Source organism: Portunus trituberculatus, chromosome 31 (genome assembly GCF_017591435.1).
Source record: "Portunus trituberculatus isolate SZX2019 chromosome 31, ASM1759143v1, whole genome shotgun sequence".
NCBI classification, from domain to species: domain Eukaryota; kingdom Metazoa; phylum Arthropoda; class Malacostraca; order Decapoda; family Portunidae; genus Portunus; species Portunus trituberculatus.
The window spans coordinates 24,556,030-24,581,370 of NC_059285.1; the positions used below are offsets into that span (position 1 = coordinate 24,556,030).

Below are 25,341 nucleotides of genomic sequence, written 5' to 3' on the forward strand. Positions count from 1 at the left end.
CATCTGTGTTCGGAATGACTTACTGCTGCGAGCAGTTCTTCTCAAAACTTAACCTGGCAAAGAGTAGACTGCGCTCCAGACTGACCGATGCAAACCTGGAAAACCAGTTGCGAGTAGCATCATCAACAGTACCACCTAACATCACGCGCCTCGCCAAAGAGAAGCAGTTCCAGCCGTCACATTAGAGGTGAGTTAAATGAGTGAAAAAATAATTGATAACTTTTTATGGCCCGCGAATTATATTAAAAATATCTAAATGGCCCTTGACAGAACGAAGGTTCCCCACCCCTGTCTTACAGGATTGGAATCTGTCAGCTCTATTTTGGGAATTTGCCAAGTCCACCATGTTCCTGTTCACCATGCATTCCTGCGTGGGATTTGTCCTTAGTGTTATGTTCATTAATGAAGTCTCCTTATGAGCCTCTTCATTTGGCTTCCTTGAGGGACATTGCACTAAAATCTTCTTTTCTTTTTGCTTTAGTGTCTGCTCGCTGAGTTAGCAAACTGCATGGGCTGTCAGCGAAAGTTCATCACTCTAAGGGTTGGTCTTCTATGACTTTTTTTTTTTGCCTCTGATATTCTAGTGGACTCAGTTTCTAAATGATGAATCTTAGTCTGACTTCACCATTCCTGCTCTTACAGAGTATGTGGATGACTCAGAATGGGACTGGCTTTTATGCTGGGTGAAGGCACATGAAGTTAGAGCAGTGGCAATGAGTGCCTTGTTGAAGAAGATTTGGAGTATTCCTGCTGTTCTTTGGGCAGGAACCTGGAAGAATATGTCCACTTTTGTTTCTTTTTATCTTAGGGATATTACTTGGATACCTTTTCTCTGGGCCCTGTTGTGTCGGTTCTCAGGGTAATTACTGTATTTCCCATCTCATAAGACGCACTTTTTTTTCCTGAAAAATCCCCCCAAAATCACCCTGCGTCTTAACACTGGAAGGTCAAGTTGATAGGGGTGTCTGACAAGCCTCCAACGCCCCAGGATTGACATAGAAACACTCACACTCAACAAACATACAATGTAATCCTACAATTATCATTTAATTTGATACTACACTTTGTTTAATGAAGGTACAGTATACGAAGATATCTATTTTAATACTGCTCTTTTTATGATGAAGGTAACAAGATATTTACAATACCGATTGTTATGAAGTGAATTGGTTGTGTTGATGACTTACCAACGCCATCTACACACAAACATCTAATAGCACTAGTTCAGGAGGTGCTGTGAACCTACCATTAGAGCTAGTTGTGATCTCGTTGAATGTTTCCCTTTGTGTCTCACAACTCAAGGGGGTAGTCACAGCCTACCCTCTAAAGACAGCTCTCCTTCTTCACACAAAACTACATGCACTTACCACACATACACCCTTCACTCCAAATCAAATTTTAAAAGAAAAATGGGACCTGAAATAAACAATGCCTCGGAGTCCCCGTCTGGGGAGGGGACCAAAAATGTCCCCAGGTCGGACACCTCTCCTGTTGAAGACCACAAATGCCTTGACACCTCCCTCAACTTTTTCTACATTAACTTCTGCAACATTCACGGTCTTAGATCTAATTTTCAATCTGTAGAACACCACCTCTCCTCTACTAAACATCATCTTCTTTTCCTCACCGAAACACAGCTATCTGAGGCAACTGATGGTAGCCCCTTCTCTGTTCCCTCCTACTTTCTCTATTCTCATTTTCATTCCAAAGCTGGATGTTGCGTCTATGTACACAACGACTTACCTTGCTCTCGTGCCCACACTCTTGAGTCTTCCAAATTTTCCACCATCTGGCTACGACTTAACAGTCACTCTCAAACTAAATTCATCTGTGCTGTTTATCTCTCCCCTAACTCTTGTGACTATAGTAATTTCTTCGACTACTTAACTTCTAAAGTGGAGCACATTCTGTCCCTCTACCCTTTCGCTGAGATTTCCATTCTTGGAGATTTCAATGTTCACCACCAGCTTTGGCTTTCCTCTCCCTTCACTGACCACCCTGGTGAACTAGCCTTCAACTTTGCTATCCTCCATGACCTAGAGCAACTGGTGCAACACCCTACTCGTATTCCTGACCGTCTTGGAGACATGCCCAACATTTTTTATCTCTTCCTCACCTCTAACCCTTCTGCTTATGCTGTCACCCTTTCATCTCCGTTGGGCTCCTCCGATTACAATCTCATTTCTGTATCTTGTCCTATTTTTCCAATCCCTCCGCAGGATTCCCCAAAGCGAAGGTGCCTCTGGCGTTTTGCCTCTGCCAGTTGGGGGGGACCTGAGGAAGTATTATGCTGATTTTCCCTGGAATGATTATTGCTTCCGTGTCTAGAGAAACATCTCTTTGTGCTGAATGCATAACAGAGGTGTTAGTATCTGGCATAGAGGCATACATTCCTCATTCTTTTTCTCAACCTAAACCTTCTAAACCTTGGTTTAACTCAGCCTGTTCTCGTGCTATACATGATAGAGAGGTTGCCCACAAAAGGTACTTGAGCCTTCCATCTCCTGAATCTCATGCACTTTATATCTCTGCCCAAAATCATGCCAAGTCTGTTCTTCAACTTGCCAAACACTCTTTCATAAATAGGAAATGTCAAAATCTTTCAAACTCAAACTCTCCTCATGACTTCTGGCATCTAGCCAAAAACATCTCAAATAACTTCACTTCTTCATCTTTCCCTCCTTTATTTCATCCTGATGGCACCACTGCCATCTCTTCTGTCTCTAAAGCTGAACTCTTTTCTCAAACTTTGCTCACAACTCCACCTTGGACGATTCTGGGCTTGTCCTCCTCTCCTCCTCCCTCTGACTATTTCATGTCTACAATCAAAATTCTTCGTAATGATGTTTTCCATGCCCTTGCTGGCCTAAACCCTCGGAAGGCTTATGGACCTGATGGGGTCCCTCCTATTGTTCTCAAAAACTGTGCTTCTGTGCTTGTACCTTGCCTGGCCAAACTCTTCCAACTTTGTCTATCGACTTGTACCTTTCCTTCCTGCTGGAAGTTCGCCTACGAACAGGGTGACCGTTCTAACCCCTCAAACTACCGTCCTATAGCTTTAATCTCTTGCTTGTCTAAAGTTTTTTAATCTATCCTGAATAGGAAGATTCTCAAACATCTGTCACTTCACAATCTTCTGTCTGATCGCCAGTATGGCTTCCGTCAAGGTTGCTCTACTGGTGATCTGGCTTTCCTTACTGAGTCTTGGTCATCCTCTTTTAGAGATTTCGGTGAAACTTTTGCTGTTGCATTAGACATATCAAAAGCTTTTGATAGAGTCTGGCATAAAGCTTTGATTTCAAAACTGCCCTCTTACGGCTTCTATCCTTCTCTCTGCAACTTTATCTCAAGTTTTCTTTCCGACCGCTCTGTTGCTGCTGTGGTAGGCGGCTACTGTTCTTCTCCTAAACCTATTAATAGTGGTGTTCCTCAGGGTTCTGTCCTGTCACCCACTCTCTTTCTATTATTCATTAATGACCTTCTTAACGAAACTTCTTGCCCTATCCACTCCCATGCTGATGATACCACCCTACATCTTTCCACGTTCTTTCAGAAACGTCCAACCCTTCAGGAAATTAACAGATCACGCGGGGACGCCGCGGAATGCCTAACTTCCGATCTTTCTAAGATTTACGATTGGGGCAGAGAAAATCTAGTAGTTTTCAATGCCTCAAAAACTCAATTCCTTCATCTATCAGCTCGACACAACCTTCCAGACAACTATCCCCTCTTCTTCAATGACACTCAACTGTCTCCCTCTTCCACAATGAATATCCTCGGTCTGTCCTTTGCTCATAATCTTAACTGGAAACTTCACATCTCATCTCTTACTAAAACAGCTTCTATGAAGTTAGGTGTTCTGAGGCGTCTCCGACAGTTTTTCTCGCCCCTCCAACTGCTTACTCTGTATAAGGGCCTTATCCGTCCCTGTATGGAGTACTCTTTGCATGTTTGGGGGGTTTCTAGTCACACAGCTTTGCTTAATAGGGTGGAATCGAAAGCTCTTCGTCTCATCAACTCCCCTTCTCTGACTACCTGTCTTCAGTCTCTTTCTCACCACCTAAATGTTGCATCCCTTTCTATATTTCATCGCTATTTTCATGGTAACTGTTCTACTGATCTTGCTAACTGCATGCCTCCCCTCCTCCCACGGCCACGCTGCACAAGGCTTTCTTCTTCCTCTCATCCCTATTCTGTTCAACTCTCTAATGCAAGAATTAACCAGTACGCTCAATCATTCATCCCTTTCACTGGTAAACTCTGGAACTCCCTCCCTGCATCTGTATTTCCGAATTCCTACAACTTGTCTTCTTTTAAGAGGCATTTGCTCCCCTAATTCTGGCTGACAGTTTTGGCACTTTTTGAAGTCTTTGGAGAGCCAGTGCTCAAGGGGGCCTTTTTCTAACTTTCTTTTTTTTGCCCTTGGCTGGCCCTCTTCCCTACGGAAAAAAAAAAAAAAACTAACGGTATCCTAGCAGACGTCACAACTCCCCTTGCCTTCCCTGTCATTCAGCAGACAATACTCCTCCAAGAATGGCATCAAAGCATAGAAGGAAGGCCTATACTGTCGGTTACAAGCTAGACGTTATCGAATATGCAAAGCAGCATGGCAACAGAGCAGATGAATTTCTCTATGAAGACCGTGACGCCGATGTAGATGACCCAGATTCAACTACGGAAAGTGACAGCAGCAATGAACACAGTAGCAATGATGAATTCCCAGGATTTGAGGATCAATAAATGTCTACAATTTGTTATTTTGTAACAATTATTTTAGCAGTATTTATTTTTTAAAATTTTGTTGATATTTTGTAATAAAGCAATATTTTGATGCTGTTATTGGTGCTGTAGAGTCGCCGACTTGGAACTGATGCTCAGGTAGGTTGTAAAACCCTCAAAACATTTTTTTCCAAAAATTGCTAAGCTAATTATAGGGTGCGTCTTACCACTTGTAGCATCTTATGAGACGGGAAATACGGTAATTAATTTTTGTTTTGGGTTCCTTATATGTACAATACATATTTTATGTATTGTCCCCTGTAGGGTTCAGGGTCATTGGACCTTCGTCATGGGGAAAATTGTGATGTTTTGTTCCTGGCATGCAATACATGTGCTGCACCCTCCTCAGGATATGGCCTTTGCCTTGTAAGTTTTGGGTTTGTAAGGGTGTGTGTCTTGGGGAGTCAAAGTTGTTTTTATGGGTGAGGTCATCCTCCCTCCTATACTTAGGATTCAGTTCATAGGCAATAATTAACAAAGTACACGAGACTTACCGTAGGTCAGTTGAAGTGTACTTCTAATTATTGAGGCAAATCACCTCTGCTGGGGCGGAGATTTCACATGAGAGAGTGCGTCACGCGTTGCCGGCAGACTTTAAAGTACGCGACATCCACATGATGAATCAAGTAGGAAAGTAGAAACCTGTAGAGCTTAAGGTAGGGAGGGAGAGGAGGGTATGTGAAATCTTCGCCCCAGGAGAGGTGATTTGCCTCGAAAAATTAGAAGTACACTTCAACTGACCTACGGTAAGTCTCGTGTACTTTATTAATTTTACTTTGGCAAGATCACCGAACTGCTGGGCGGAAATTTCCCATGAGGCTTTGCAGCCATGTGGATGTCGAAGATAAAGAGGAAAAAGAAATGCCCCACAAGAAACAGACTACAACTATTATTCATGGAGTGAATTTGTACATGAGACAATCATACGAGTGCAGTATAGAAATAACTTGCATTGCATCCAAACTTAGTCCAAGCTACAAACAACAGTGAAGTATGGCATCAGTATATTAAAAGAATGGTAACATATCACATCCTACCTAATTTAAAGTAAATTAACTAAGAACATCAGGGCACTACAACACTTGAGTGCAACAACAAAAAAACGCCTTAATTTCTGTAAGACGGGTTGCACGTCCCATGTGTCAGTGTACCTGGGTTTAGGAGTCCTAAGGTTGAAAACCCCTCTCAAGAATCTGACAACCAAGGGGTGGTTCCCTGCCCTGCAACCATCCACCACAATGCCGAGAGAAGACAGGGCACCCCTTGCCGTGTTGAGACACTCATAACCCACACCCCTATGAAAGGTTTCAGTTAAAAAAATTATTATGTTACTTATGGTAGTGGGATCGACATTCATCTACGACAAAACTGCGACCACCTCTGGACATGTGGGCGGTATTGCCTCTCAGTGCCTGGTTTCCAGGAAGCAACTATGATGTTAGCAGCCGCCGCCGAAACTCCCCGTTTCTGCAAGTTTCCCCTGATAGAAGGCATGCCATGAGCCTCGTGTGGGACATGACTGGATGCGGGTCTGTCATGGACGGGTGGGTTATGACATTCCTCCTGCTCACTATCAAACGTGAGTAGTCTATTAACAACTTCAGCAGCATGCCCATCCAAGGTTGGGACGGCCACAGGGGAACCACCATCCAGCCTCATGCCTGCTCCGCACGCATCTTCTGTAGGCACCTAGCAATTAATGAGAATGGGGGAAAATGTAAGACAGATCAAATTTAGACAATTCCAAGGAAAAAGCATCAAAGTATTTAGCCTCAGGATCCGGCTTCGAAGAACAGAATGTAGTAACCTGTTTGTTAAGCCTAGAGGCAAATAAATCAATGGATGGTGTCCCAAAAACATTACACAGGGTAGTAAAAATGTGTGGGTCGAGTTTCCACTCATGCCTGTCATTACTTGTGCGAGAAGCAAGATCAGCTAAGGTGTTGTCCTTCCCTGGTATGTGTGAACATGACTTGTGTTCCAGACACCAATCCCAAATTTGGGAAGAAACATCATTACTGGACTTGGACTTTGTGCCTCCCATTTCATTAACATAGTTTATGGCAGTGGTATTATCACAAAAAAACTCTAATGTGTCTACCTTCCAGCTCATGTGCAAATGCCTGCATAGAGAAAAGAATAGCTTTCAGCTCCAGGATGTTAATATGAAGCTCTTTTTCACCCAGGGACCAAGTGGCACTCGTAGTTTGACACCCCAAGTGACCCCCCCAAACTAAACTGGAGGTATCAGTAAATAAGTCAATGTCTGTGCCTGACCTAAAGATGTGTCTGTGGTGCCTGTCCACGTTGTCTAACCACCAGGAAAGATCTAGTTTCATGCCAGCAGTAATATTTAATTTCCTGTCAAAGTTACTGTTTCAACGCGGCAATCTTGCCCGCTTCCAACTTCCTATAGTGAAGTTTACCTAACTCTACTGCTGGGATTGCAGCCACCAGGAGGCCAATCACCCTGGCCACCTCTCGAATGGAAGTAACATCTTGACCCAAAAGACTTGCACATCCTTGGCGAATTTTGATTAATCTACGGTCAGGTAATGAAAGAGTAATGAACTTGGAGTTAATGACATTTTCTAAGTATTCAATACATTGTGTCAGGGTGAAAACAGACTTCTCCACATTAACACAGAACCCCAACCTCTGCAACAATGAAATGGTAGCCTGAATTGCCTTAAGGCACCCTGAATGAGAATTACTGCAAATCAATGTGTCATCAATAAAACTGGTGATAGTGTATCCTTCCTTCATTAGTGTGGCAAATACAGGCAACCCCCGTTTAACGAAGGTTCACACAACGAAATTTCGCTACAACGAAGGTTTCATTTTACTACCATCTGCTCGTTTAACGAACACCAAACTTGCTTTAACGAAGTTTTATCCAGGTAATTTTTTCCAAATTTGAAAGCCCAACCGTATCATGCAAGCTGACAGGCTTTTGAATACACCAGGAGCTGCGCTGGTACTAAGGCCTGCCTCAGGAGAAGTCTTGAGACACCTGTAGAATAAAGATCAAGATCAAGCCTCTCGTGGACAACACATGCACTGCCGATACAAAGGCCTGACTCAGAAAAAATTCTGCATCACCTGTAGCATCAAGATCAAGATCAAGATCACACGCACCACTCACTCTCCAGCAGTGAGAAGAGCAAGGTGATGGTTGTGAATAGGTCAGATGACGAAAGAAACTTGGTGTGGAGACTGGGAGAAAATGAGGTGCAAGAGGCTGAGGAATACAAGTATCTGGGCATGTGGATGAGTCCATATGGCTGTGTGAAAGCAAAGAATAAAAAGATGAGTTTGGTGAACCAGTGGGTGGGTCGGCTAGGAAGTGCAGCAAGGATGAGAGCCAGCAAGTATGATGTGCTGCGAGAAGTTTGGAAGAGCGTGGCTGTTCCAAGCATCATGTATGGTATGGATGTGATGACGTGGAATGAAAGTGAATTAGAGAAGCTAGAAATAGGACAGAACAGAGTAGCAAGAATGGCTCTAAATGCACCAGGGTAAGCAGCAATAGAGGCATTAAGGGGAGACATGGGATGGAGTACCTTCAGAGAGAGGCATGTGAAGGCAACACTGAGATTCAAGGCTAGGCTAGAACGAATGAATGATGTAAGAATAGTTAGGAAGGTGTTTCTATGGAATGTTAGGAATAGCAGGTGGGGGAAGAAGTGTGTCAGGATGGTAGTGAAGAGTGGTCTGGAAACTAGTTGGGCGTTCCAGCGAGTTGAGGGGAAGCATGTTGAGAGTAACTGGAACATGATTGTTGGAAATGGAGAGGGCCCAGACTGGGATGTAGGGAAGTGGAAGAGAGAGATAGACAGAAGGGTGAAGTGTATTGGACTGAGCGAATGGAGGACTAGGATGGAACAAAAGAGTAGTCTGGAGTGGTATAGGGAGAAAGAGGCCCCAATGTATGAAAAGTGGTATGATGGCAGCCTGGGGGGTGACCTCCTCTTCCGAGCTAGGGCACAGCGCATGAATGTGAATGCAAGGAGTTACAGATGGTCAGAGTCCCGCAGCAAAGTGTGCCAGATGTGTGACATGGGAGAGGACGAGACGGTGGAGCATGTGATGCTGGAGTGTGTGAAGTATGCCAGAGACAGAAATGAGATGATGCAAGTGGTGCTGAGGGAACTGGGGGATGCCAGGATGGAGAAGACTGGAAGGGAATGGATGGTGTTGCTGCTGGGACTGTGGAGACACGAGTGAAAGGATGATAGAAGCTGTCAACGAGTTCCTGGAGAGAATGTGGAGTGCCAGATGCATGGATTAATAGTATTAAGGATGGTGTCTGGTTTAGGTTCTTGCTGCCTTTTTTTTTTTTTTTTTTTTTTTTCCTACAGGAGCTGCCAATACTAAGGCCTGCCTCAGGAGAAATCCTGGGACACCTATAGAATCAAGATCAAGATCAAAATATAACAGCGTCACCAGTAGCTCATCTTCCCTAGTTCAACTTACCACCAAAACGCCCTGCAATGTGGCCTAACATTTCTAAGAAGACCAGGAAGTGTCTTACTCTCGAAGTGAAGCTGGGTATTATTCACAGACACGAGAGAGGCCAGAAAACATTGCTCGCCACCATCTTGACTCCATCTACTGTCTACTATTTTCAAGTAAGCAGACTCTATTAAAAAAGGCTGGTGAGACTGTATCTTCCTTGAAAGCTAAAAGAACCACCTGAACTCGTGACTCTATAATGGATAAAATGGAAAGCCTTGTGGAAATGTGGTACATAAGTTTTGTATGCGGTACCATGATGTGCACTTTGTTTACATTCCACAGGTTGCCAGTTATTGTCTTTCCCGTTTCACTCTCCCTCCCTTCATAAAGTTAAGATCATCTACATTATAAAGTTATGTACATACATACATTAGTTTACATTATAATGACTTAAACTACCTAAATGTTTAACTTCATAATTTTTACTTTCATAAAACCTTTACTGTACTATGATGCACTCTCGCTTTGCTTACTCTTAATGGAAGTTCAAATCAGGGGTTAAACTTGTTATAATTGGTTCGCTTAACGAAGTTTCGCTTAACAAAGTGTTTTTTAGGAACATAACCCCTTCGTTAAGCGGGGTTGCCTGTACTGGCTTCATCAGTTTAGTGAAAAGCCAAGGACCCTCAGAAATGCCATTGCGGAAGCAGGTAAATTGATAGATAACACCCTGCCATGTAAAACATAAAAATCTTTGTTGCTCATCTGCAACCTTAACAGAAAAATAAGCATGCCTGAGATCAACAGGTGCCAGAAAATCACACTTATTGATAAGCCTAATTAATGGCCTGTTCAAAATTTTCCATTTCAAAATGCTTATAGGGTATGTATTTGTTTAGTCTCTCTAAATTAAGTACCAGGCAAAATTCTGCATTTTTCTTTTCTCTCAAGAAAATGGGTGAGAAGACCTGCTGAGTTTGCTTGTGTGTAACTTTGATGACTTTAAGCTGTAAAAGTTTTTTTTATTTCACCAGAAATTATCTCGTTGCATGTATTGAACCTGTATTCCAAATGACTCAAAAATAAAGGATGAATACCATCAACATCAATATCAAGCTGACAATGTTCAACAATATCCAGTATAACAGGGTCACTGGTAATTTTACTTCAGCAACCCACCGCTGGTGCTGGAGAGGCTACACATGAGATGCTTGCACAAAGATCAAGGTACTGGCAGTAACACCTTGTTAACGGTACAGGCACGACGTGTAATTCACCGTTTGATCTGCTGCAGTCTATGACGAGACAGCCAGACGTTACCCTACAGAACGAGCTCAGAGCTCATTATTTCCGATCTTGGGATAGGCCTGAGACCAGGCACACACCACACACCGGGACAACAAGGTCACAACTCCTCGATTTACATCCCGTACCTACTCACTGCTAGGTGAACAGGGGCTACACATGAAAGGAGAGACACCCAAATATCTCCACCCGGCCGGGGAATCGAACCCCAGTCGTCTGGCAGTGTGTTGTCTTACTGTTACAGTTTACCATTTTGGGATTGGCTACCCATTATCTGGTTTTCAGAGCAGGTTTGCACTTATTTAGTACCTTACATTATTACCCCGTGATCCAGTTGGAGCGGGAAGAGTTCCTGGTATTCCTTTCCTGTTATCCATTTAAGAGCGGGTGGACACGGTGTTGAACAAGGTAAGATTATGTACCCTTTGTTACCTGTTATCCAAAGTTAGAGCAGGTTGGCACTTATTCATGGACTTATGTGAGTTATGTGTGACAGACGTGTGCCGTTGTGAAGCAGCTTGGTGCATCAATATGTCTTCATCGAGTGAAACTACACCTCCAAGAAGCGGTTTCTCACATTCTCGTGGAAGCCGCCTCTATTCTTCCACTAGGCCTAAGGCGAAGAAGAATGTTCAACGGTTTGTGGCCTCTGCTGGTGAGGATGGTGTGGCAATTGATAGTATATCTAAGATGAACACCCAACGACCGATTAACCAGTCTGTGGATGTAAGCAATACTTCTTTGTCCAAGATTTTGGAAGTTTTGACTGTACTTCAGGAGGATGTGAATAAACTTAAGCGTGACAGAGGTGTCAGTGCAAGTGTTGGTTCTGAGCCTCAGATCTGTGCCAGCAAATGACTTAGGTGCTGAACATGATATTTCTGCCTCGCATCCCCCTTCTACTTCTGGTGAATTTTCCAGGTTTAGATCATGGGAAGAGAGTGCTGAAGAAGGTGAGATTGAAGAAAGGGTTCCTTCTGGCAGTATTCTGTTACAAGCAGCTAAGGCTTTTGTTCCCGTGGATGACTGTTCTGAAGCAATTGAGGAACTGATTGCTGCAATGGTGAATCACTGGTTTTCTCATGGTTTGAAAGATGAGGACTACAAGGAGATTTTGGCAGATGAGGTTTCTAAGCGTCCTAGAAACTGTAAGGCGCTTCTTCCAGTTGAGTGCAACTCACAAGTGCTGGATGCCCTACCCACTGAGGCAAAGAAAGCTTATTTCTGACTAAAGGAAGTCAGCAAGAACATAACTAAGGCTGCCACTATCATTATTAACTCACTTACTGTCCTGGACAAGTTTACCAATGAGGAGGAGAATCAGGTCATTGGTCATGAGGTGGCTATGCTCAATGGTGCCTTGGGGTTGTTAGGAAATGCTAACTTTAAAACGTGAGATTAACCACAAGTATGCTCACTTATGTACTGATAAGACTCCTATGACTGCCTTCTACTTCTGGTGAATTTTCCAGGTTTAGATCATGGGAAGAGAGTGCTGAAGAAGGTGAGATTGAAGAAAGGGTTCCTTCTGGCAGTATTCTGTTACAAGCAGCTAAGGCTTTTGTTCCCGTGGATGACTGTTCTGAAGCAATTGAGGAACTGATTGCTGCAATGGTGAATCACTGGTTTTCTCATGGTTTGAAAGATGAGGACTACAAGGAGATTTTGACAGATGAGGTTTCTAAGCGTCCTAGAAACTGTAAGGCACTTCTTCCAGTTGAGTGCAACTCACAAGTGCTGGATGCCCTACCCACTGAGGCAAAGAAAGCTGATTTCAGACTAAAGGAAGTCAGCAAGGACATAACTAAGGCTGCCACTATCATTATTAACTCACTTACTGTCCTGGACAAGTTTACCAATGAGGAGGAGAATCAGGTCATTGGTCATGAGGTGGCTATGCTCAATGGTGCCTTGGGGTTGTTAGGAAATGCTAACTTTAAAACGTGAGATTAATCACAAGTATGCTCACTTATGTACTGATAAGACTCCTATGACTGGCTTACTGTTTGGGGATGACCTTACTCAAGTTACCAAACAGATTGAAGAGGCGGAGAGACTGAAAAACAAGTTTACCAACAAGAAAACTTTTCATTTTGGAGCTCCAGGTCTTGGCAAGTTTAGTGGTGGCAAGCAACGTGGTTTCTTTGGGAAATCATCTTTCCGGGGAATGTCAACCCGGTTTAAACTGTACGGTTTACACAAACCTGCCACCAGAGGGGACAGCCGCCCTTATTATCTCAGAGGGAACTCCTCTTAAAAAAACTCAAGGGGCCAAGGACACTACAATCCCCAGCAGTAATTCAGGTAAGACATGAATTTGAAGCAGATCAGCTTCACAAGTTTATAGATGAGTGGTGCAAACTTACTAGTGACCCATTCATCCTAGACATTGTTAAACATTGCTATCTTGAGATCGATGAACATAACATTACTCATTTATTTTTTGAGGAAATGGAATACAGGTTTAGTGATGAGGAGAAAGTTATTATAACTAAAGAAATAAATAAATTGTTGAGGCTGAAGGTTATCAAGGAGACTCACAGACAGGTGTGCCAGATTGTTTCTCCTGTTTTCTTGTGAGAGAAAAAAGATGGTGGCTATAGGATGGTGATTAATTTGAAGAAACTCAACAAATTCATGAATTACATACATTTCAAAATGGAAATTTTTGAGCAGGCAATTAGGCTAATCAGTTCAGGTGCTTTCATGGCTTCCGTTAATATGAAGCATGCCTATTACTCAGTTAAAACTGCAGAGGAGCAACAAAAATACTATTGTTTTAAATGGGCAGGGAAGATTTACTAATTCACTTGCCTTGCTAATGGTGTTTCTGAAGGCCCTCATCTTTTCACTAAACTTATGAAGCCAGTTTTTTCTTTTTTGAGGTTAAAAGGCTACACCATTACTTCTTTTATAGATGATACTCTTATGTGTAGCAAGTCAGTTAAGGGTTGTGTTGCTTGTTTGAAGGATACTGTGGAGATTTTGCAAAACGTTGGGTTTTGTATTAAAGTGGAAAAGTCAGTCTTGGTGCCTACAAAATGCATATCTTGGTAACATCATTGATTCTGAAGCAATGACTGTTACACGCCCTGCTCGTAGAGTGGAGAAAATTGTGAAAAGTTGTTCATCCTTGGCCAGTAGAAATAAGGCGAAGATCAGAGAGGTAGCTCGAGTAGTTGGCCTGTTGGTGGCTGCCATTCCGGCCGTAGAATTTGGTAAGCTTCATTACAGGATTTTAGAAAGGGACAAAATTGTTGCATTAAAGGTGGAGAAGCGTAACTTTGACAAACTTATGACAATCTCAAAGGAAATGAAATTGGAGCTGAGTTGGTGGATCTCTGAAGTAGGGACCCAAGTGAGGAAAATTTTTCGGCCTGCTCCTACTGTTGAAGTTTTTACTGATGCCTCAGACTTAGGTTGGGGTGGTTGTGTATTAAAGCATTCCACCCATGGTCAATGGACATCTGAAGAAAGCTGCCTGCACATTAATGCAAGGGAACTCAAGGCCATCTTGTTTACCCTTCAATCTTTTGCTTACGTGCTTAAAGGCTGCCATGCTAAAGTTATGTGTGATAATACCACAGCCATTGCTTATGTAAATGAGATGGGTGGAACTAAGTTACTAGTGTGTAACTCTATCTGTATTGATATCTGGAATTGGTGTATTTCCAATGACATCTGGATTACTTGTGCACATATACCAGGAAAGAACAATGTGTTGGCAGATGCAGCCTCTGGTAATTTTAATGACAGGCATGAATGTAAACTTAATCCAAAAATTTTTGCTCGTGGACACCTGATTCAGAAGCAGAGCATGTGGATGCATTCACATTAAATTGGGCTAGTTTCGATCTGATTTACCTTTTTCCACCATTCTCTCTTATTATTAGGTGTTTACAGAAAATGAGGGAGGAGAGAGCAAAGGGATGGATCATCGTTCCAATGTGGACTTCCTAACCATGGATGGGCTCTCTTCTGCAAATATTGGTCAAGGCACCAAGGCTCATCACACAGAAAACGAATGTACTACGACATTCCTCATCAGCGGAAGAACATCCGATTATGACTCACACCCAACTGATGGCATGTCTTTTGTCAGGCAACAACTTAGAGGGAGAGGTGTATCGTCAGAAGGTACAGAGATTATCATGGCATCGTGGAGACCAGGTACGATGCGACAATATAGACCACACATTAACAGATGGTCATCATTTTGTGATAGATGGAATATCAATCCCTCTAATCCCCCTGTAACTAATGTTTTGAATTTTCTTTCGGAGACCTTTCATGGAGGAGTGGGGTATGAGTCTGTCAACACGGCAAGAGGTGCTCTCTCTGCTTTAGGCATTATATTGGAGGGATGTAGAGCTAGGAATCATCCACTTATCAATAGATTTATGCGTGGCGTGTTTAACTTGAGACGCTCTTGCCCTAGGTATGCAGAAACCTGGGATGTGTGGCCAGTGTTGCAGAAGCTGAGGTCCATAGGCCTATTACCAGACTTGTTTTTGAAGTCTTTAACTTTGAAATTGGTGATGCTTATGGCACTGAATCAGGCTGTGAGAGTACATACCTTACATTTATTATTGTATTCCAATGCTAGTGTTGATAACAATTCTGTTTCACTCTTGTTGGGTGGCAACATTAAGCAGTGCCATCCTAAGTTTAATGTTAGAATGCTTACGTTTCATGCTTATGTGCCTGATTCTAGAATTTGTGTTATGAATACCTTGAAGGAATATCATAACAGAACGAAGAATCTGAGAAAGGAATTTGGGAAGGATAATGGGAAACTCCTAATCAGTCTGGAGAAGCCACATAAAAGTGTTTCTAAAGATACAGCGGCAAGGTGGATTAAGACTGTCTTTGCCAACTGTGGTATCAATACAAAGAAATTCATGGCTGGCAGTGTTCGACCAGCCTCTACTTCCCAGGGCAATGCCATGGATGTCCCAGTTCCTATTATCTTATCTAAGGCGGGTTGGACTCAGGAGACAACCTTTGCCAAACACTATAATAAGATCACTCAGGTTTCAGATTCTTTTCAAGAGGCCATACTAGATTCTGTATTATAATGTTTACATGTTTCTCTGTTCACCTGTGTTGGAACTCAAATGAATTATTTTTTATACATTAATATGTATTTGTATGGGCCATATCTGTTGAAGGAGGATGGATTTTTATATAATGAAGTTTGGATTTGTTTTTAGTTTCTTTTATTTACCAATCAGTCATTTGGAGAATGATTATTATTGGGTCATTCTGAGAGTACACCCACATGGCTTCAAAATCTCATGTGTAGCCTCTCCAGCACAAGCGGTGGGTTGCTGAAGTAAAATTATAGAAGTACATGAGACTTACCGTAGGTGAGTTGAAATTTGCTTTGGATTTTGCGAAGCAAGCCACCGCTGCTGGAGAGAGCTTTCACATGCCCGCCACTCCCACCCTTCAGAAAGAAGAAATTTTGAATTTGGGGTTTAGCTCTCCGACTGGGGCATTTTAGGAACCTTGTGGCATGTGGGTGGCTCTCAGTTCTTTAAAGTCTGCCGGTACCTTGATCTTTGTGCGTGTATCTCATGTGAAAGCTCTCTCCAGCAGCGGTAGCTTGCTTTGCAAAATCCGAAGCACATTTCAACTGACCTACAGTAAGTCTCATGTACTTCTATAATTTTACACCATTCATACAGGAAACAGTGCAGCCTGCCACCTTCAAAACATGTACTTGCCTGTAATGTTACTGGGGCTGCCTGCTGCGGCCGCCCCGGCTCCATGACAGCAGAAGGCTGTCATGGAGCAGCCCTTGGGCCAAACCTCTGTTGCCCATAGGGGCAGAAACTGGTGTAGAAGCCCTTACCGACAGACTTGTTCCAGTATCCAACAGGGCGTTTACCTATGAACTTAAGGGGAGAGTCCGGTTTAGATCGGGGGTGCCATATCTCCGGTAAATATGCATGAATCGCTCTGATTTTTATGTTGTGAAGTATTGGCATCATTTACATCAACATTAAACATTGACCCCCATTCTTTTCCCCCTCCCCCCCCCTCCAACTACAACTACAACGAAAATTTAAAAGCGAATCTCCGTCGTTATTATTGGCCCCACAACCTTCATTTTTCTGTGACTTAGAGACGTTATAATATGAAATGTTTCTTCGTCGTTAGATTTTTCATTTCAGCTTTTGAATTTGTTTTATGATTTTTTTTTTAAATGTGTTTTTGCCTTTTTGACCAAAAATATTAATATAAAATTAAACCAGACATATATAAAAAAAACAGCGACGATGATTTGAAGAGAAAGTATTCCTCTGCCTTTTAGTCTTTGTTTCATTGAAATCAAGCTAAAACTGGCTCCAAGGTTAACGTTAGAAGGGGAATAACTTATGTTTTGAGATATGGGCTGAGAGAGGTCGCGAGAAACAGCGCAGCAACCTGGCGTGACTGTAGCTACGAGAGCACTGAGCCCTGTGACCGACCCACCGAACACTGATACCACACAGACTCGTCGTCAGTCTTGCCATATCATATCCACACAAAAAAAAGTTCAGATTTTAGCATTTTTTCGTAGAATTGGGTGGAAAAAAACTTACTCTGCTGATGTAAACAAACGCACAGCTGCTCGTGGTTGAGCGCGGGACCTATAAATGGGATTTAAAGGGAAACTATCGCAAGTTTCCTTTTAAATCTTTGCGAGATAGTTGCCAAAATGTATACCTACCAAATATATTTTTTTCACAAAAAGTCATTTTTTTTATATTTTTGGGGTCTCCAAACTGGACTCTCCCCTTAAAAGGAAAGGCAGGCTTCTTCTGTGAGAACTTTGTCTGAAGTTTTTCAGTCTTCTCGATTTGTCTGGCAAACTGTGACACATCGTCATCAAATAGAAAGCGTGACATAGGCACCTTATCTAAGCACAGATGAGCATATTTAAAGTTTATTTCGCATTTCATCACAAAACGCCTGACCAAGTTGTTCCTATGATTTGCGTTGCCCAGCAATGTTAATGCACCATTGATCATGCTCACCTCATGTGCCACCTTGGAGTTACCTTCCTGCTCAGCCAAATCGTCCAGAGCCACTAAAGATTTGGTAATGATGGTTGAGGCCCGCAGCATGTCCTTATTTAACTTCCTCAGATGGAAGTCAGTTTTTCTGGTGTCCAGCTGAAGGGCCTCCTACACCTGTGGATTGCATTCCACTGGTGCAAGAGCATGGCAGTTATTAGGCCTCTTAACAATCTCGTCCTCACAGATGGCCTTATAGTCCTCCTCTCTCAAACCATTATCAAAGAGAAAATTGACCATCTCGGCAACTCTGTGATCAATGTCAGCAGAAACCGTGTCAGTAGGGCCAAATGCTTAGGTGGTCTGAATTAAGGCACTGTCAGCAGTAGTGGCCGGCACCGACATGTCTTCATCATCACTCACCCTAGCCGAGAAACCCGAAAAGGTGGCAGGAGAGCAAGAAGGCGACAGACCCTGGGCCCCTAGAGTACTGTCCCCCACAGGTGCCAGCGCTGACCCGGCAGAGGGTGGCAGCTGCTGCCTGTCTGCCTTCAAGACCTCCACCTCCCTCTGCAAGTCAGCCAAAGCATCCAACACAACTGACCAAGGGGGAGGCACAGGAGAAGTGCGGCGGGAGCCACGTGCGTCATCAGCATTGTCCTGCAGCCTCACGGAATCTTGCCGCCCACACGAGCGTCGAGATGAGTGCCTCCTGCTACTATCATCCGTGTTGTGAAGGCGAACATCGGTCCCAGAGACAGGAGGAGGCCCGCTATAGGCACGTGAGGAGGGAGAGGAAGGTGACTTAGAGGCAGAGGATGCTTCAGCTGACTCCGACATGGCTCCCGCACTGCGATAACAAAAACAAGCCGTAAGCTCGATAAATAGGCCCAACACCAGCGGAACTGGTGTAACATCCATACAACAGGTAACGAAATTGAAGGCACTGTACCTGCGTAACAAGTAACATAGCCTTACCTGAAAGAAAACAACAATAAACAAGGTGTCTGCACGACACACAAAAGAGCGTCTACCCGCCGTGGTGATCAGCAAACAACTGCCGGCAGTGCGTGACGCACTCTCTCATGGGAAATTTCTGCCCAGCAGTTCGGTGATCTTGCCGAAGTAAAATTAATAATTATGGGTAGTAGTATGTGCAATAATAAATAAGATTTTTTGATGTAAAATTACGGAAGTGCATGAGACTTGCCTTCGGTCAGTTGAAATACGCTTCTAGTTTTACGAGGCAAGCCACGTCTGCTAGAGGGGTGCTTTCACATGAGATAACGCTGCGTTGCTTCACACAGTCAGAATTTGAAGCGTACAAGCACCCACATGAATGTGTATGTTATAGTAAGAAAAAATCCTGTCGTAAAGGAAGCCAGATGAAATAGCAAATACCACTGCCTGACGAAGGGGGGCGAGGAGGGCATGTGAAAGCACCCCTCTAGCAGACGTGGCTTGTCTCATAAAACCAGAAGCACATTTCAGTTGACCGAAGGTAAGTCTCATGCACTTCCGTAATTTTACTTCGGCAAGCCACAATGTCTGCTAGGGGGCGCAACACATGAGATTTTAAAGCCATGTGGGTGTTGTACTGAACCTTCTAATAAACCTTCCCATCGTTTGAAAGCATGAAAATAAAAGTCCCATGTCAAGTAGCTTACACCTTCATTAAAAAAACAAAAACCTTAGTGTAACATGTATGTAAGTCACCAATACATACTGAACTTACACAGAACCAAGAACTGCCTGTTGGAATGCATCAGATTCTTGAATGATGTGCTTGTTGTAGTGTTGTGCAAAAGGGGTCTCCTGTGTCCAGCCGGCCTTGGCCATAATGGTAGAAATGGGCACTGCTAAGGCTTTGGCCTTGGAAGTGGATGCTGGGTGCACGCTGCCTGCCGTGAACTTTGTGGTGTCAATCCCACAAATGTCCAACATAACCTTTAGCCACCTTGCCACAGTGTTCTTGGACACAAACTTATGAGGCCTGATGCAGCTTATGAGAAGTTTGCCATGGTTATTACCAAAATCCTTCCTGAGTTTGTCAGTATATTCGATATACTTTTTCAGAGTCATGACCACGCACAATCTCGCATCCTGTGAGTAAGCATGAAACCGTACCAGTTGAACGCTGAATTAGGGTCTGCATTGTTTGATATTACCACCTAAATGGACTGAAATGGAGGCCTCACCAAAACCAATTCCATCCCTCAATAGTAAATGCAAGGTCTACACCCGGGCGGCTTGAGTCAGCGCCATCAACATCACCAACTTGAGTGTTAAGTCTTTAAGGGAGAGGCTGTGTAAAGGGTCCATGTGCCTAAGTTTCTGTAACACCGGCCGTACATCCCAGGTTTCAACATACCTGGGTTTGGGCGGTCTCAAATTAAAGACCCCTCGCAGAAACCTGCTAACTAATGGATGGTTGCCTACTCTGCATCCGTCCACCACAATGCCGAGGGCTGAGAGTGCTCCCCTTGCCATGTTGACAGACTCGTAGCCAACCCCAGCCAAGCAGAAACAGTTCAACTGTTTGTTTAGGCGAGAGACAAATAAGTCAATACAAGGTGTACCGAAGATGACGCACAACTGCTGAAAAATTTCGACGTTAAGCTGCCATTCGTGCCTGTCATTAAAGGTACGTGACGCTGTGTTGGCTGAAGTCGACCAGGAATGTGGGCAGCAGTAATCCACACAGAGTTCCTGATGCACCAATCCCAGATGTCCAAGGCAATGTCATTACAAACAGGGGACTTAATACCCCCCATTTCATTAACATAATTAATAGTAGTAGTGTTATCACACAAAACTTTAATATGTTGCCCTCTAAGATGGTGAGTAAAGGATCACTGCACAAACAAGATAGCCTTGAGTTCCAGTGCATTAATGTGCAGAGTACTTTCCTCATCCAACCACCTGCTGTTGGTAGTAACTTCATTGACACATCCTCCCCAACCCAAGTTCGATGCGTCAGTAAAGAGGGCAATTGCAGGCGCTGGTCTAAAAATTTTCCTGTCCTGAGAGTCAAGTTCATTGATCTACCAATGCAATTCCATCCTAATCTCATCTGGGATAGCCATTCATTTATCAAAGTTGCCATTCATGTGTTTTAATGCCTTAATCTTAGCCCTTTCTATCTTCCTGTAATGCAACTTTCCAAATTCCACTGCTGGGATGGCAGCAACCAGCAGTCCAATAACCCTCACTACTTCTCTGATTTTTGCTCTCTTTTTCTGAATGAGAAGTAAGCAGTGCTGTAAATTTTTTTCCTTCCTACGTTCTGGTAGATTAACTGTCATGTGCACTGAGTCAATAATATTGCCTAGGTACTCAATACGTGTAGTGGGAACCAAAATTGATTTTTCCTGATTAATGCAGAATCCCACTTTCTGAAGCAAATGAAGGGTGACCTGTATGCAGTCATAGCACCATGCCACAGAATTACTGCACATGAGTGAATCATCAATAAAATTAGTGATATTGTGTCCCATCATTCTAAGCTTTGAATAAATGGGTTTCATAAGTTTAGTGAAGAGGCGCGGGCCCTTAGCGACACCATTAGCAAGGCAAGTGAATTGATAAATTTTACCTGACCATCTGAAGCATAAATACTTTTGTTGTTGTTCTGCAATTTTCACCGAATAGTAAGCATGGCGGAGATCAATTGAGGCCATGTAGTCACCTTGACTAATGAGACTGAGAGCTTGATCAAAATTTTCCATCTTAAAATGTTTGTATGGAATGTGTTTATTCAATTTTTCTAAGTTAATTGCCATTCTGAACTCCCTGTTCTTTTTTTCCCTTAAGAAAATGGGGGAGAGAATTTGCTGATCCTGTCTATGAGTAAGCTTAATGACTTTAAGGGTAAGTAACTTTTGAATTTCATGATCAATGATATCATGCTCCACCTTGCTAAATTTGTATACAATGTCATCTGAAAACAAATGGGCTATCTGAGACTCATCAATATCAAGATGGCAGTGTTTCACGATGTCGAGAATATAAGGGTCATGTGTAAGTTTGCACCATTCATCTAGAAAATATTGAAGCTGACCTGCCTCAAACTGTGGGCCCACCTGGATTAGTGCCGGGGATTGCTGTGTCCCCGGCCCCTCGAGTTTTTTGACATCGAGGCTGGACGTGGAGTGGTGTGCTGGCTGTCTCCCCTCAGGCTGCCTCTGCGTTGTCCATAGGGATGATAACTCAATGAGGAGCTGCGAAAAGGAGTCTTTCCAAAGAAACCCTGAGGTCTAACCCCACCAAGTTGCCTAAAGCCAAAGGTCCAAAACGGGTGGTGCTTCTTCGAGGAGAACTTGCTGCGAAGTTTTTCCACTTCTTCGATTTGCTTGGCAGATGTGAGTGAGATACCATCACCAAACAACAGCTGGGTCATGGGTACCTTGGAAGAACACAAATGACCATACTTTTGATTAATTTCTCTCTTAATGATGTGTCGTCGAGTCAAGTTATTCCTGAAGTTGGCGTTGCAGAGCAGTGCCAGGGCCCCATTGAGCCTGGCGACCTCCTGCGCATGCCATTTAACCCTTAACTTCCGGCGGTCGTATATAAACGTTTGCGTCAGAACGTCCGAAGTGACGGGATTCGTCCCAGTAATCAAGATTTTTCCCGGCGTAATTTTAAGTCTCTCGCGCGCTCTCTTGAGGCGGATGGTGAGTAGAAGTATCTGGCATCTTTTACCACACAAGTGTTTCCACAAGAGCTCCTAATTTTAGAGGTAACTGAACTGTTTTCCCGTTTTATGGGCGACACTTGGCAACTCCGGTGACGCGCTGGGTAGAAAGGTCAGTGATAACAGCGAAGGATCGGGTCAGATTGTAAATCACCATGGAGCAAGGCAGAACCCTTTTACTTAGCAGTGGTTCTGAGCTAGAAGAAAGTGACAGTGAATATATAGAAGAAGAAACTGGGGAAAGTGAAGAGACTAGTAGTGAGGACACGGATGTAGAGCATCATTCACCTGCTTTCTCAGGAGAACAGACAGAGAGACAGAGACTCTTACACAGTATAAGTGACAGTGAAGGCAATAATGATGAAGAACAGACTCCAGATAATGTGTCAAGGACACAGAGTGTTTCTAGGAGACGCAGGCATGCGCGTGCTCCTCGCGTTCTGGGAGACGATCAAGGGGCGTGGCAGAGGTGGCGCGAGACCCCGACCTGTCTTTCAATGGAGGGAATTCAATGATGATTTTTCCCAGTTATGCCTGATTTATCTGTGTCTCCTGGCATAACAGCTGAATTCCCTCCTGTGCAACACAATTGTGACTATTTCATGGCGTTTCTCAGTGATGCTTTCTTGGACCATATAGTGAGTGAGAGCAACACTTTTCATGATGAAGAAACAGCAGATGATGATGATGTGCCCCATAGCTCTCACGAGAAAGAGTGGAAAAACATCACAAGAAATGAACTCCTGACGTTCATAGCCGTCACGCTTCTTATGAGTCATTCGAGAAAAGCTTTGAGGCATGATTATTGGAAGAAGAGTGATCTGCTGTACATGCCAATCTTTGCACGGTACATAACAAGGGACAGATATGACAACATATTGAAATACCTTCACTTCTGCAATGTTAAAACTGATGATCCACTCTGGAAAATTAGGCCTGTCATACAGTCTCTCGTAAATAAATTCAAGTCCTTTTTCAAGCCATTTCAAAACCTAGTGATAGATGAGTCACTTATGCTTTTCAAGGGAAGACTCATTTTCAAGCAATATATACCATCAAAGCGACATCGCTTTGGTGTGAAAATGTATATCATATGTGATTGTGAAACAGGATATGTGCTTGATTTTATCTTTCATACTGGTACTGAATTTGATGGCATCACAAAGAATCATCCGCTGGGCCTTTCCGGCTCAATAGTTGATCTACTGATGAAAGATTACATTGGTAAAGGACATGTCTTATACACTGACAACTGGTACACAAGTCCAGCATTGGCAAGGTATTTGCATGAACACAACAGTGGTGCAGTGGGAACAGTAAAATCAAATAGGAAACAAATGCCACAGTTTGAAAGAACACGAAGAGGAGATCTGATCAAGTACAATACGCATGACATGATAGCTATGAAATGGCATGATAAAAGAGAAGTACATTTGCTTTCAACAATCCACACAGGCCAAATGGTAAATACCCGCAGGAGTCATTGGAAAACAAAAGAAATAATATGGAAGCCAGATATTGTTGTTGATTACAACATAAATATGAGGCTTATTGATAAAGCAGACATGCAAATCAGTTCAGTTGACAGCCTGAGAAAAAGTACGAAATGGTACAAAAAAATTTATAATAAATTAGTAGAAGGTAACTCATCTAATCACACACGCGGGCCTACACACATCAACACTTGTTACAGACAGACACACACACACACACACACACACACACACACACACACACACACACACACACACACACACGTGTCTCAGAAATCAGTGATATATGACACACACACACACACACACACACACACACACACACACGTGTCTCAGAAATCAGTGATAATATGTCCTTCCTTCCTCCCCCTACTCTCTCTCTCTCTCTCTCTCTCTCTCTCTCTCTCTCTCTCTCACACACACACAGAGAGAGAGAGAGAGAGAGAGAGAGAGAGAGAGAGCGAGCGTCGCTCTCCGGGCTGTTTCCTCTTGACTGGTCACACCGTGCCCGGAGGAGGAAACTTTGATAAGGCAATAACTAAACTCTCAGACGTCATATCGAGCTGGAAAGTACATCAGAGAGAGAGAGAGAGAAGATAATTATCAGTATTCAAACTGTGTTCTGACAATTTTCCGGGCTTTTTCCTCTTGACTGGTCACACCGTAATCCCCGGAGGAGGAAACTTTGATAAGGCAATAACTAAACTCTCAGACGTCATATCGAGCTGGAAAGTACATCATTGTATTCAGAATAACACACAGAAAATAATTATCAGTATTCAAACTGTGTTCTGACACGGTGTCTCCTGCCTTTTAGGTGTACCATTTTTCAACACCCCGTCATTAGACAGGTAAAAAATATTTTAATGACGACCCGGAAGTTAAGCTTTCTTCCGCCTTTGCCGCGGGATTGTAAACAAACATGACTCCTCATTCACCCCAGCAAGCCACGGCTTTTTTGCACCTTATAATGTAATCAGCTGTTCTGTGATCCCAAAGGCAACGGTGACCTCTAATACTCTCTATGAGAAATTCGTCAGAGTGTTTTGTCCACTGCTCATCTTGGCTAGCTACTTGGAAGTTGTCTTGAAAATATTCAAAAGCGTCACACATTCGCACTCCCCTGGAAATGTACACAAACAACTGAGAAACTTTTCATTGCTAGGCTAGAAGAAAAAAAAATATGTATACAAATATTTATTCATCAATTCATTTAAATTTCTTGTCATGATAATAGCATTCTTCCGTTTAACAAAAAAAAATTTTTTTAATAAAAATGTTGATTAGAAACAGAAACCATAGTTCTTATTTAGACTAAAAATTGGCGCTAGATGAAAACGATGTGTTCTGTCTGACTCAAGACGACGGAAAGAGTTGACTGAAGAGTAAAAAGACGACGGAAATTGCCTGAGACGACGGAAAAAGTGCAGTGTGACGCCACCTTAAGCAGCAGCTGATTGCTTACCAACAGGGCAAGTGTAACCCGCTCCACTAGCAGGGATAACGGGAAAAGGCAAGGAAAACACGTGAAGGGAAGTCGTTGCACCTTCCACTCCTATCACGGATCACGGACAGGTGACAGGCCCGCTCCTATCTCGGATCACGG

General features: G+C 43.2%; 1 protein-coding gene across 6 annotated transcripts in view; it reads left to right on the plus strand.

Moving 5' to 3' along the window:
* The window catches only part of LOC123511349 (thioredoxin domain-containing protein 16-like), a 548,807-nt gene that overhangs the window by 119,137 nt on the left and 404,329 nt on the right, over nt 1–25,341 (plus strand). The window contains exon 7 of one of the 6 annotated variants that reach the window (XM_045267151.1): nt 14,446–15,691. The exons of 4 other annotated variants lie outside the window; for them this stretch is intronic. In XM_045267151.1, the coding sequence (XP_045123086.1) occupies nt 14,446–15,620 (1,175 nt within the window). In that variant the 3' untranslated portion in view covers nt 15,621–15,691. Of the gene's footprint in view, nt 1–14,445; nt 15,692–25,341 lie in introns of those variants that run through there. One more of the 6 variants, XM_045267154.1, reaches the window with a different exon arrangement.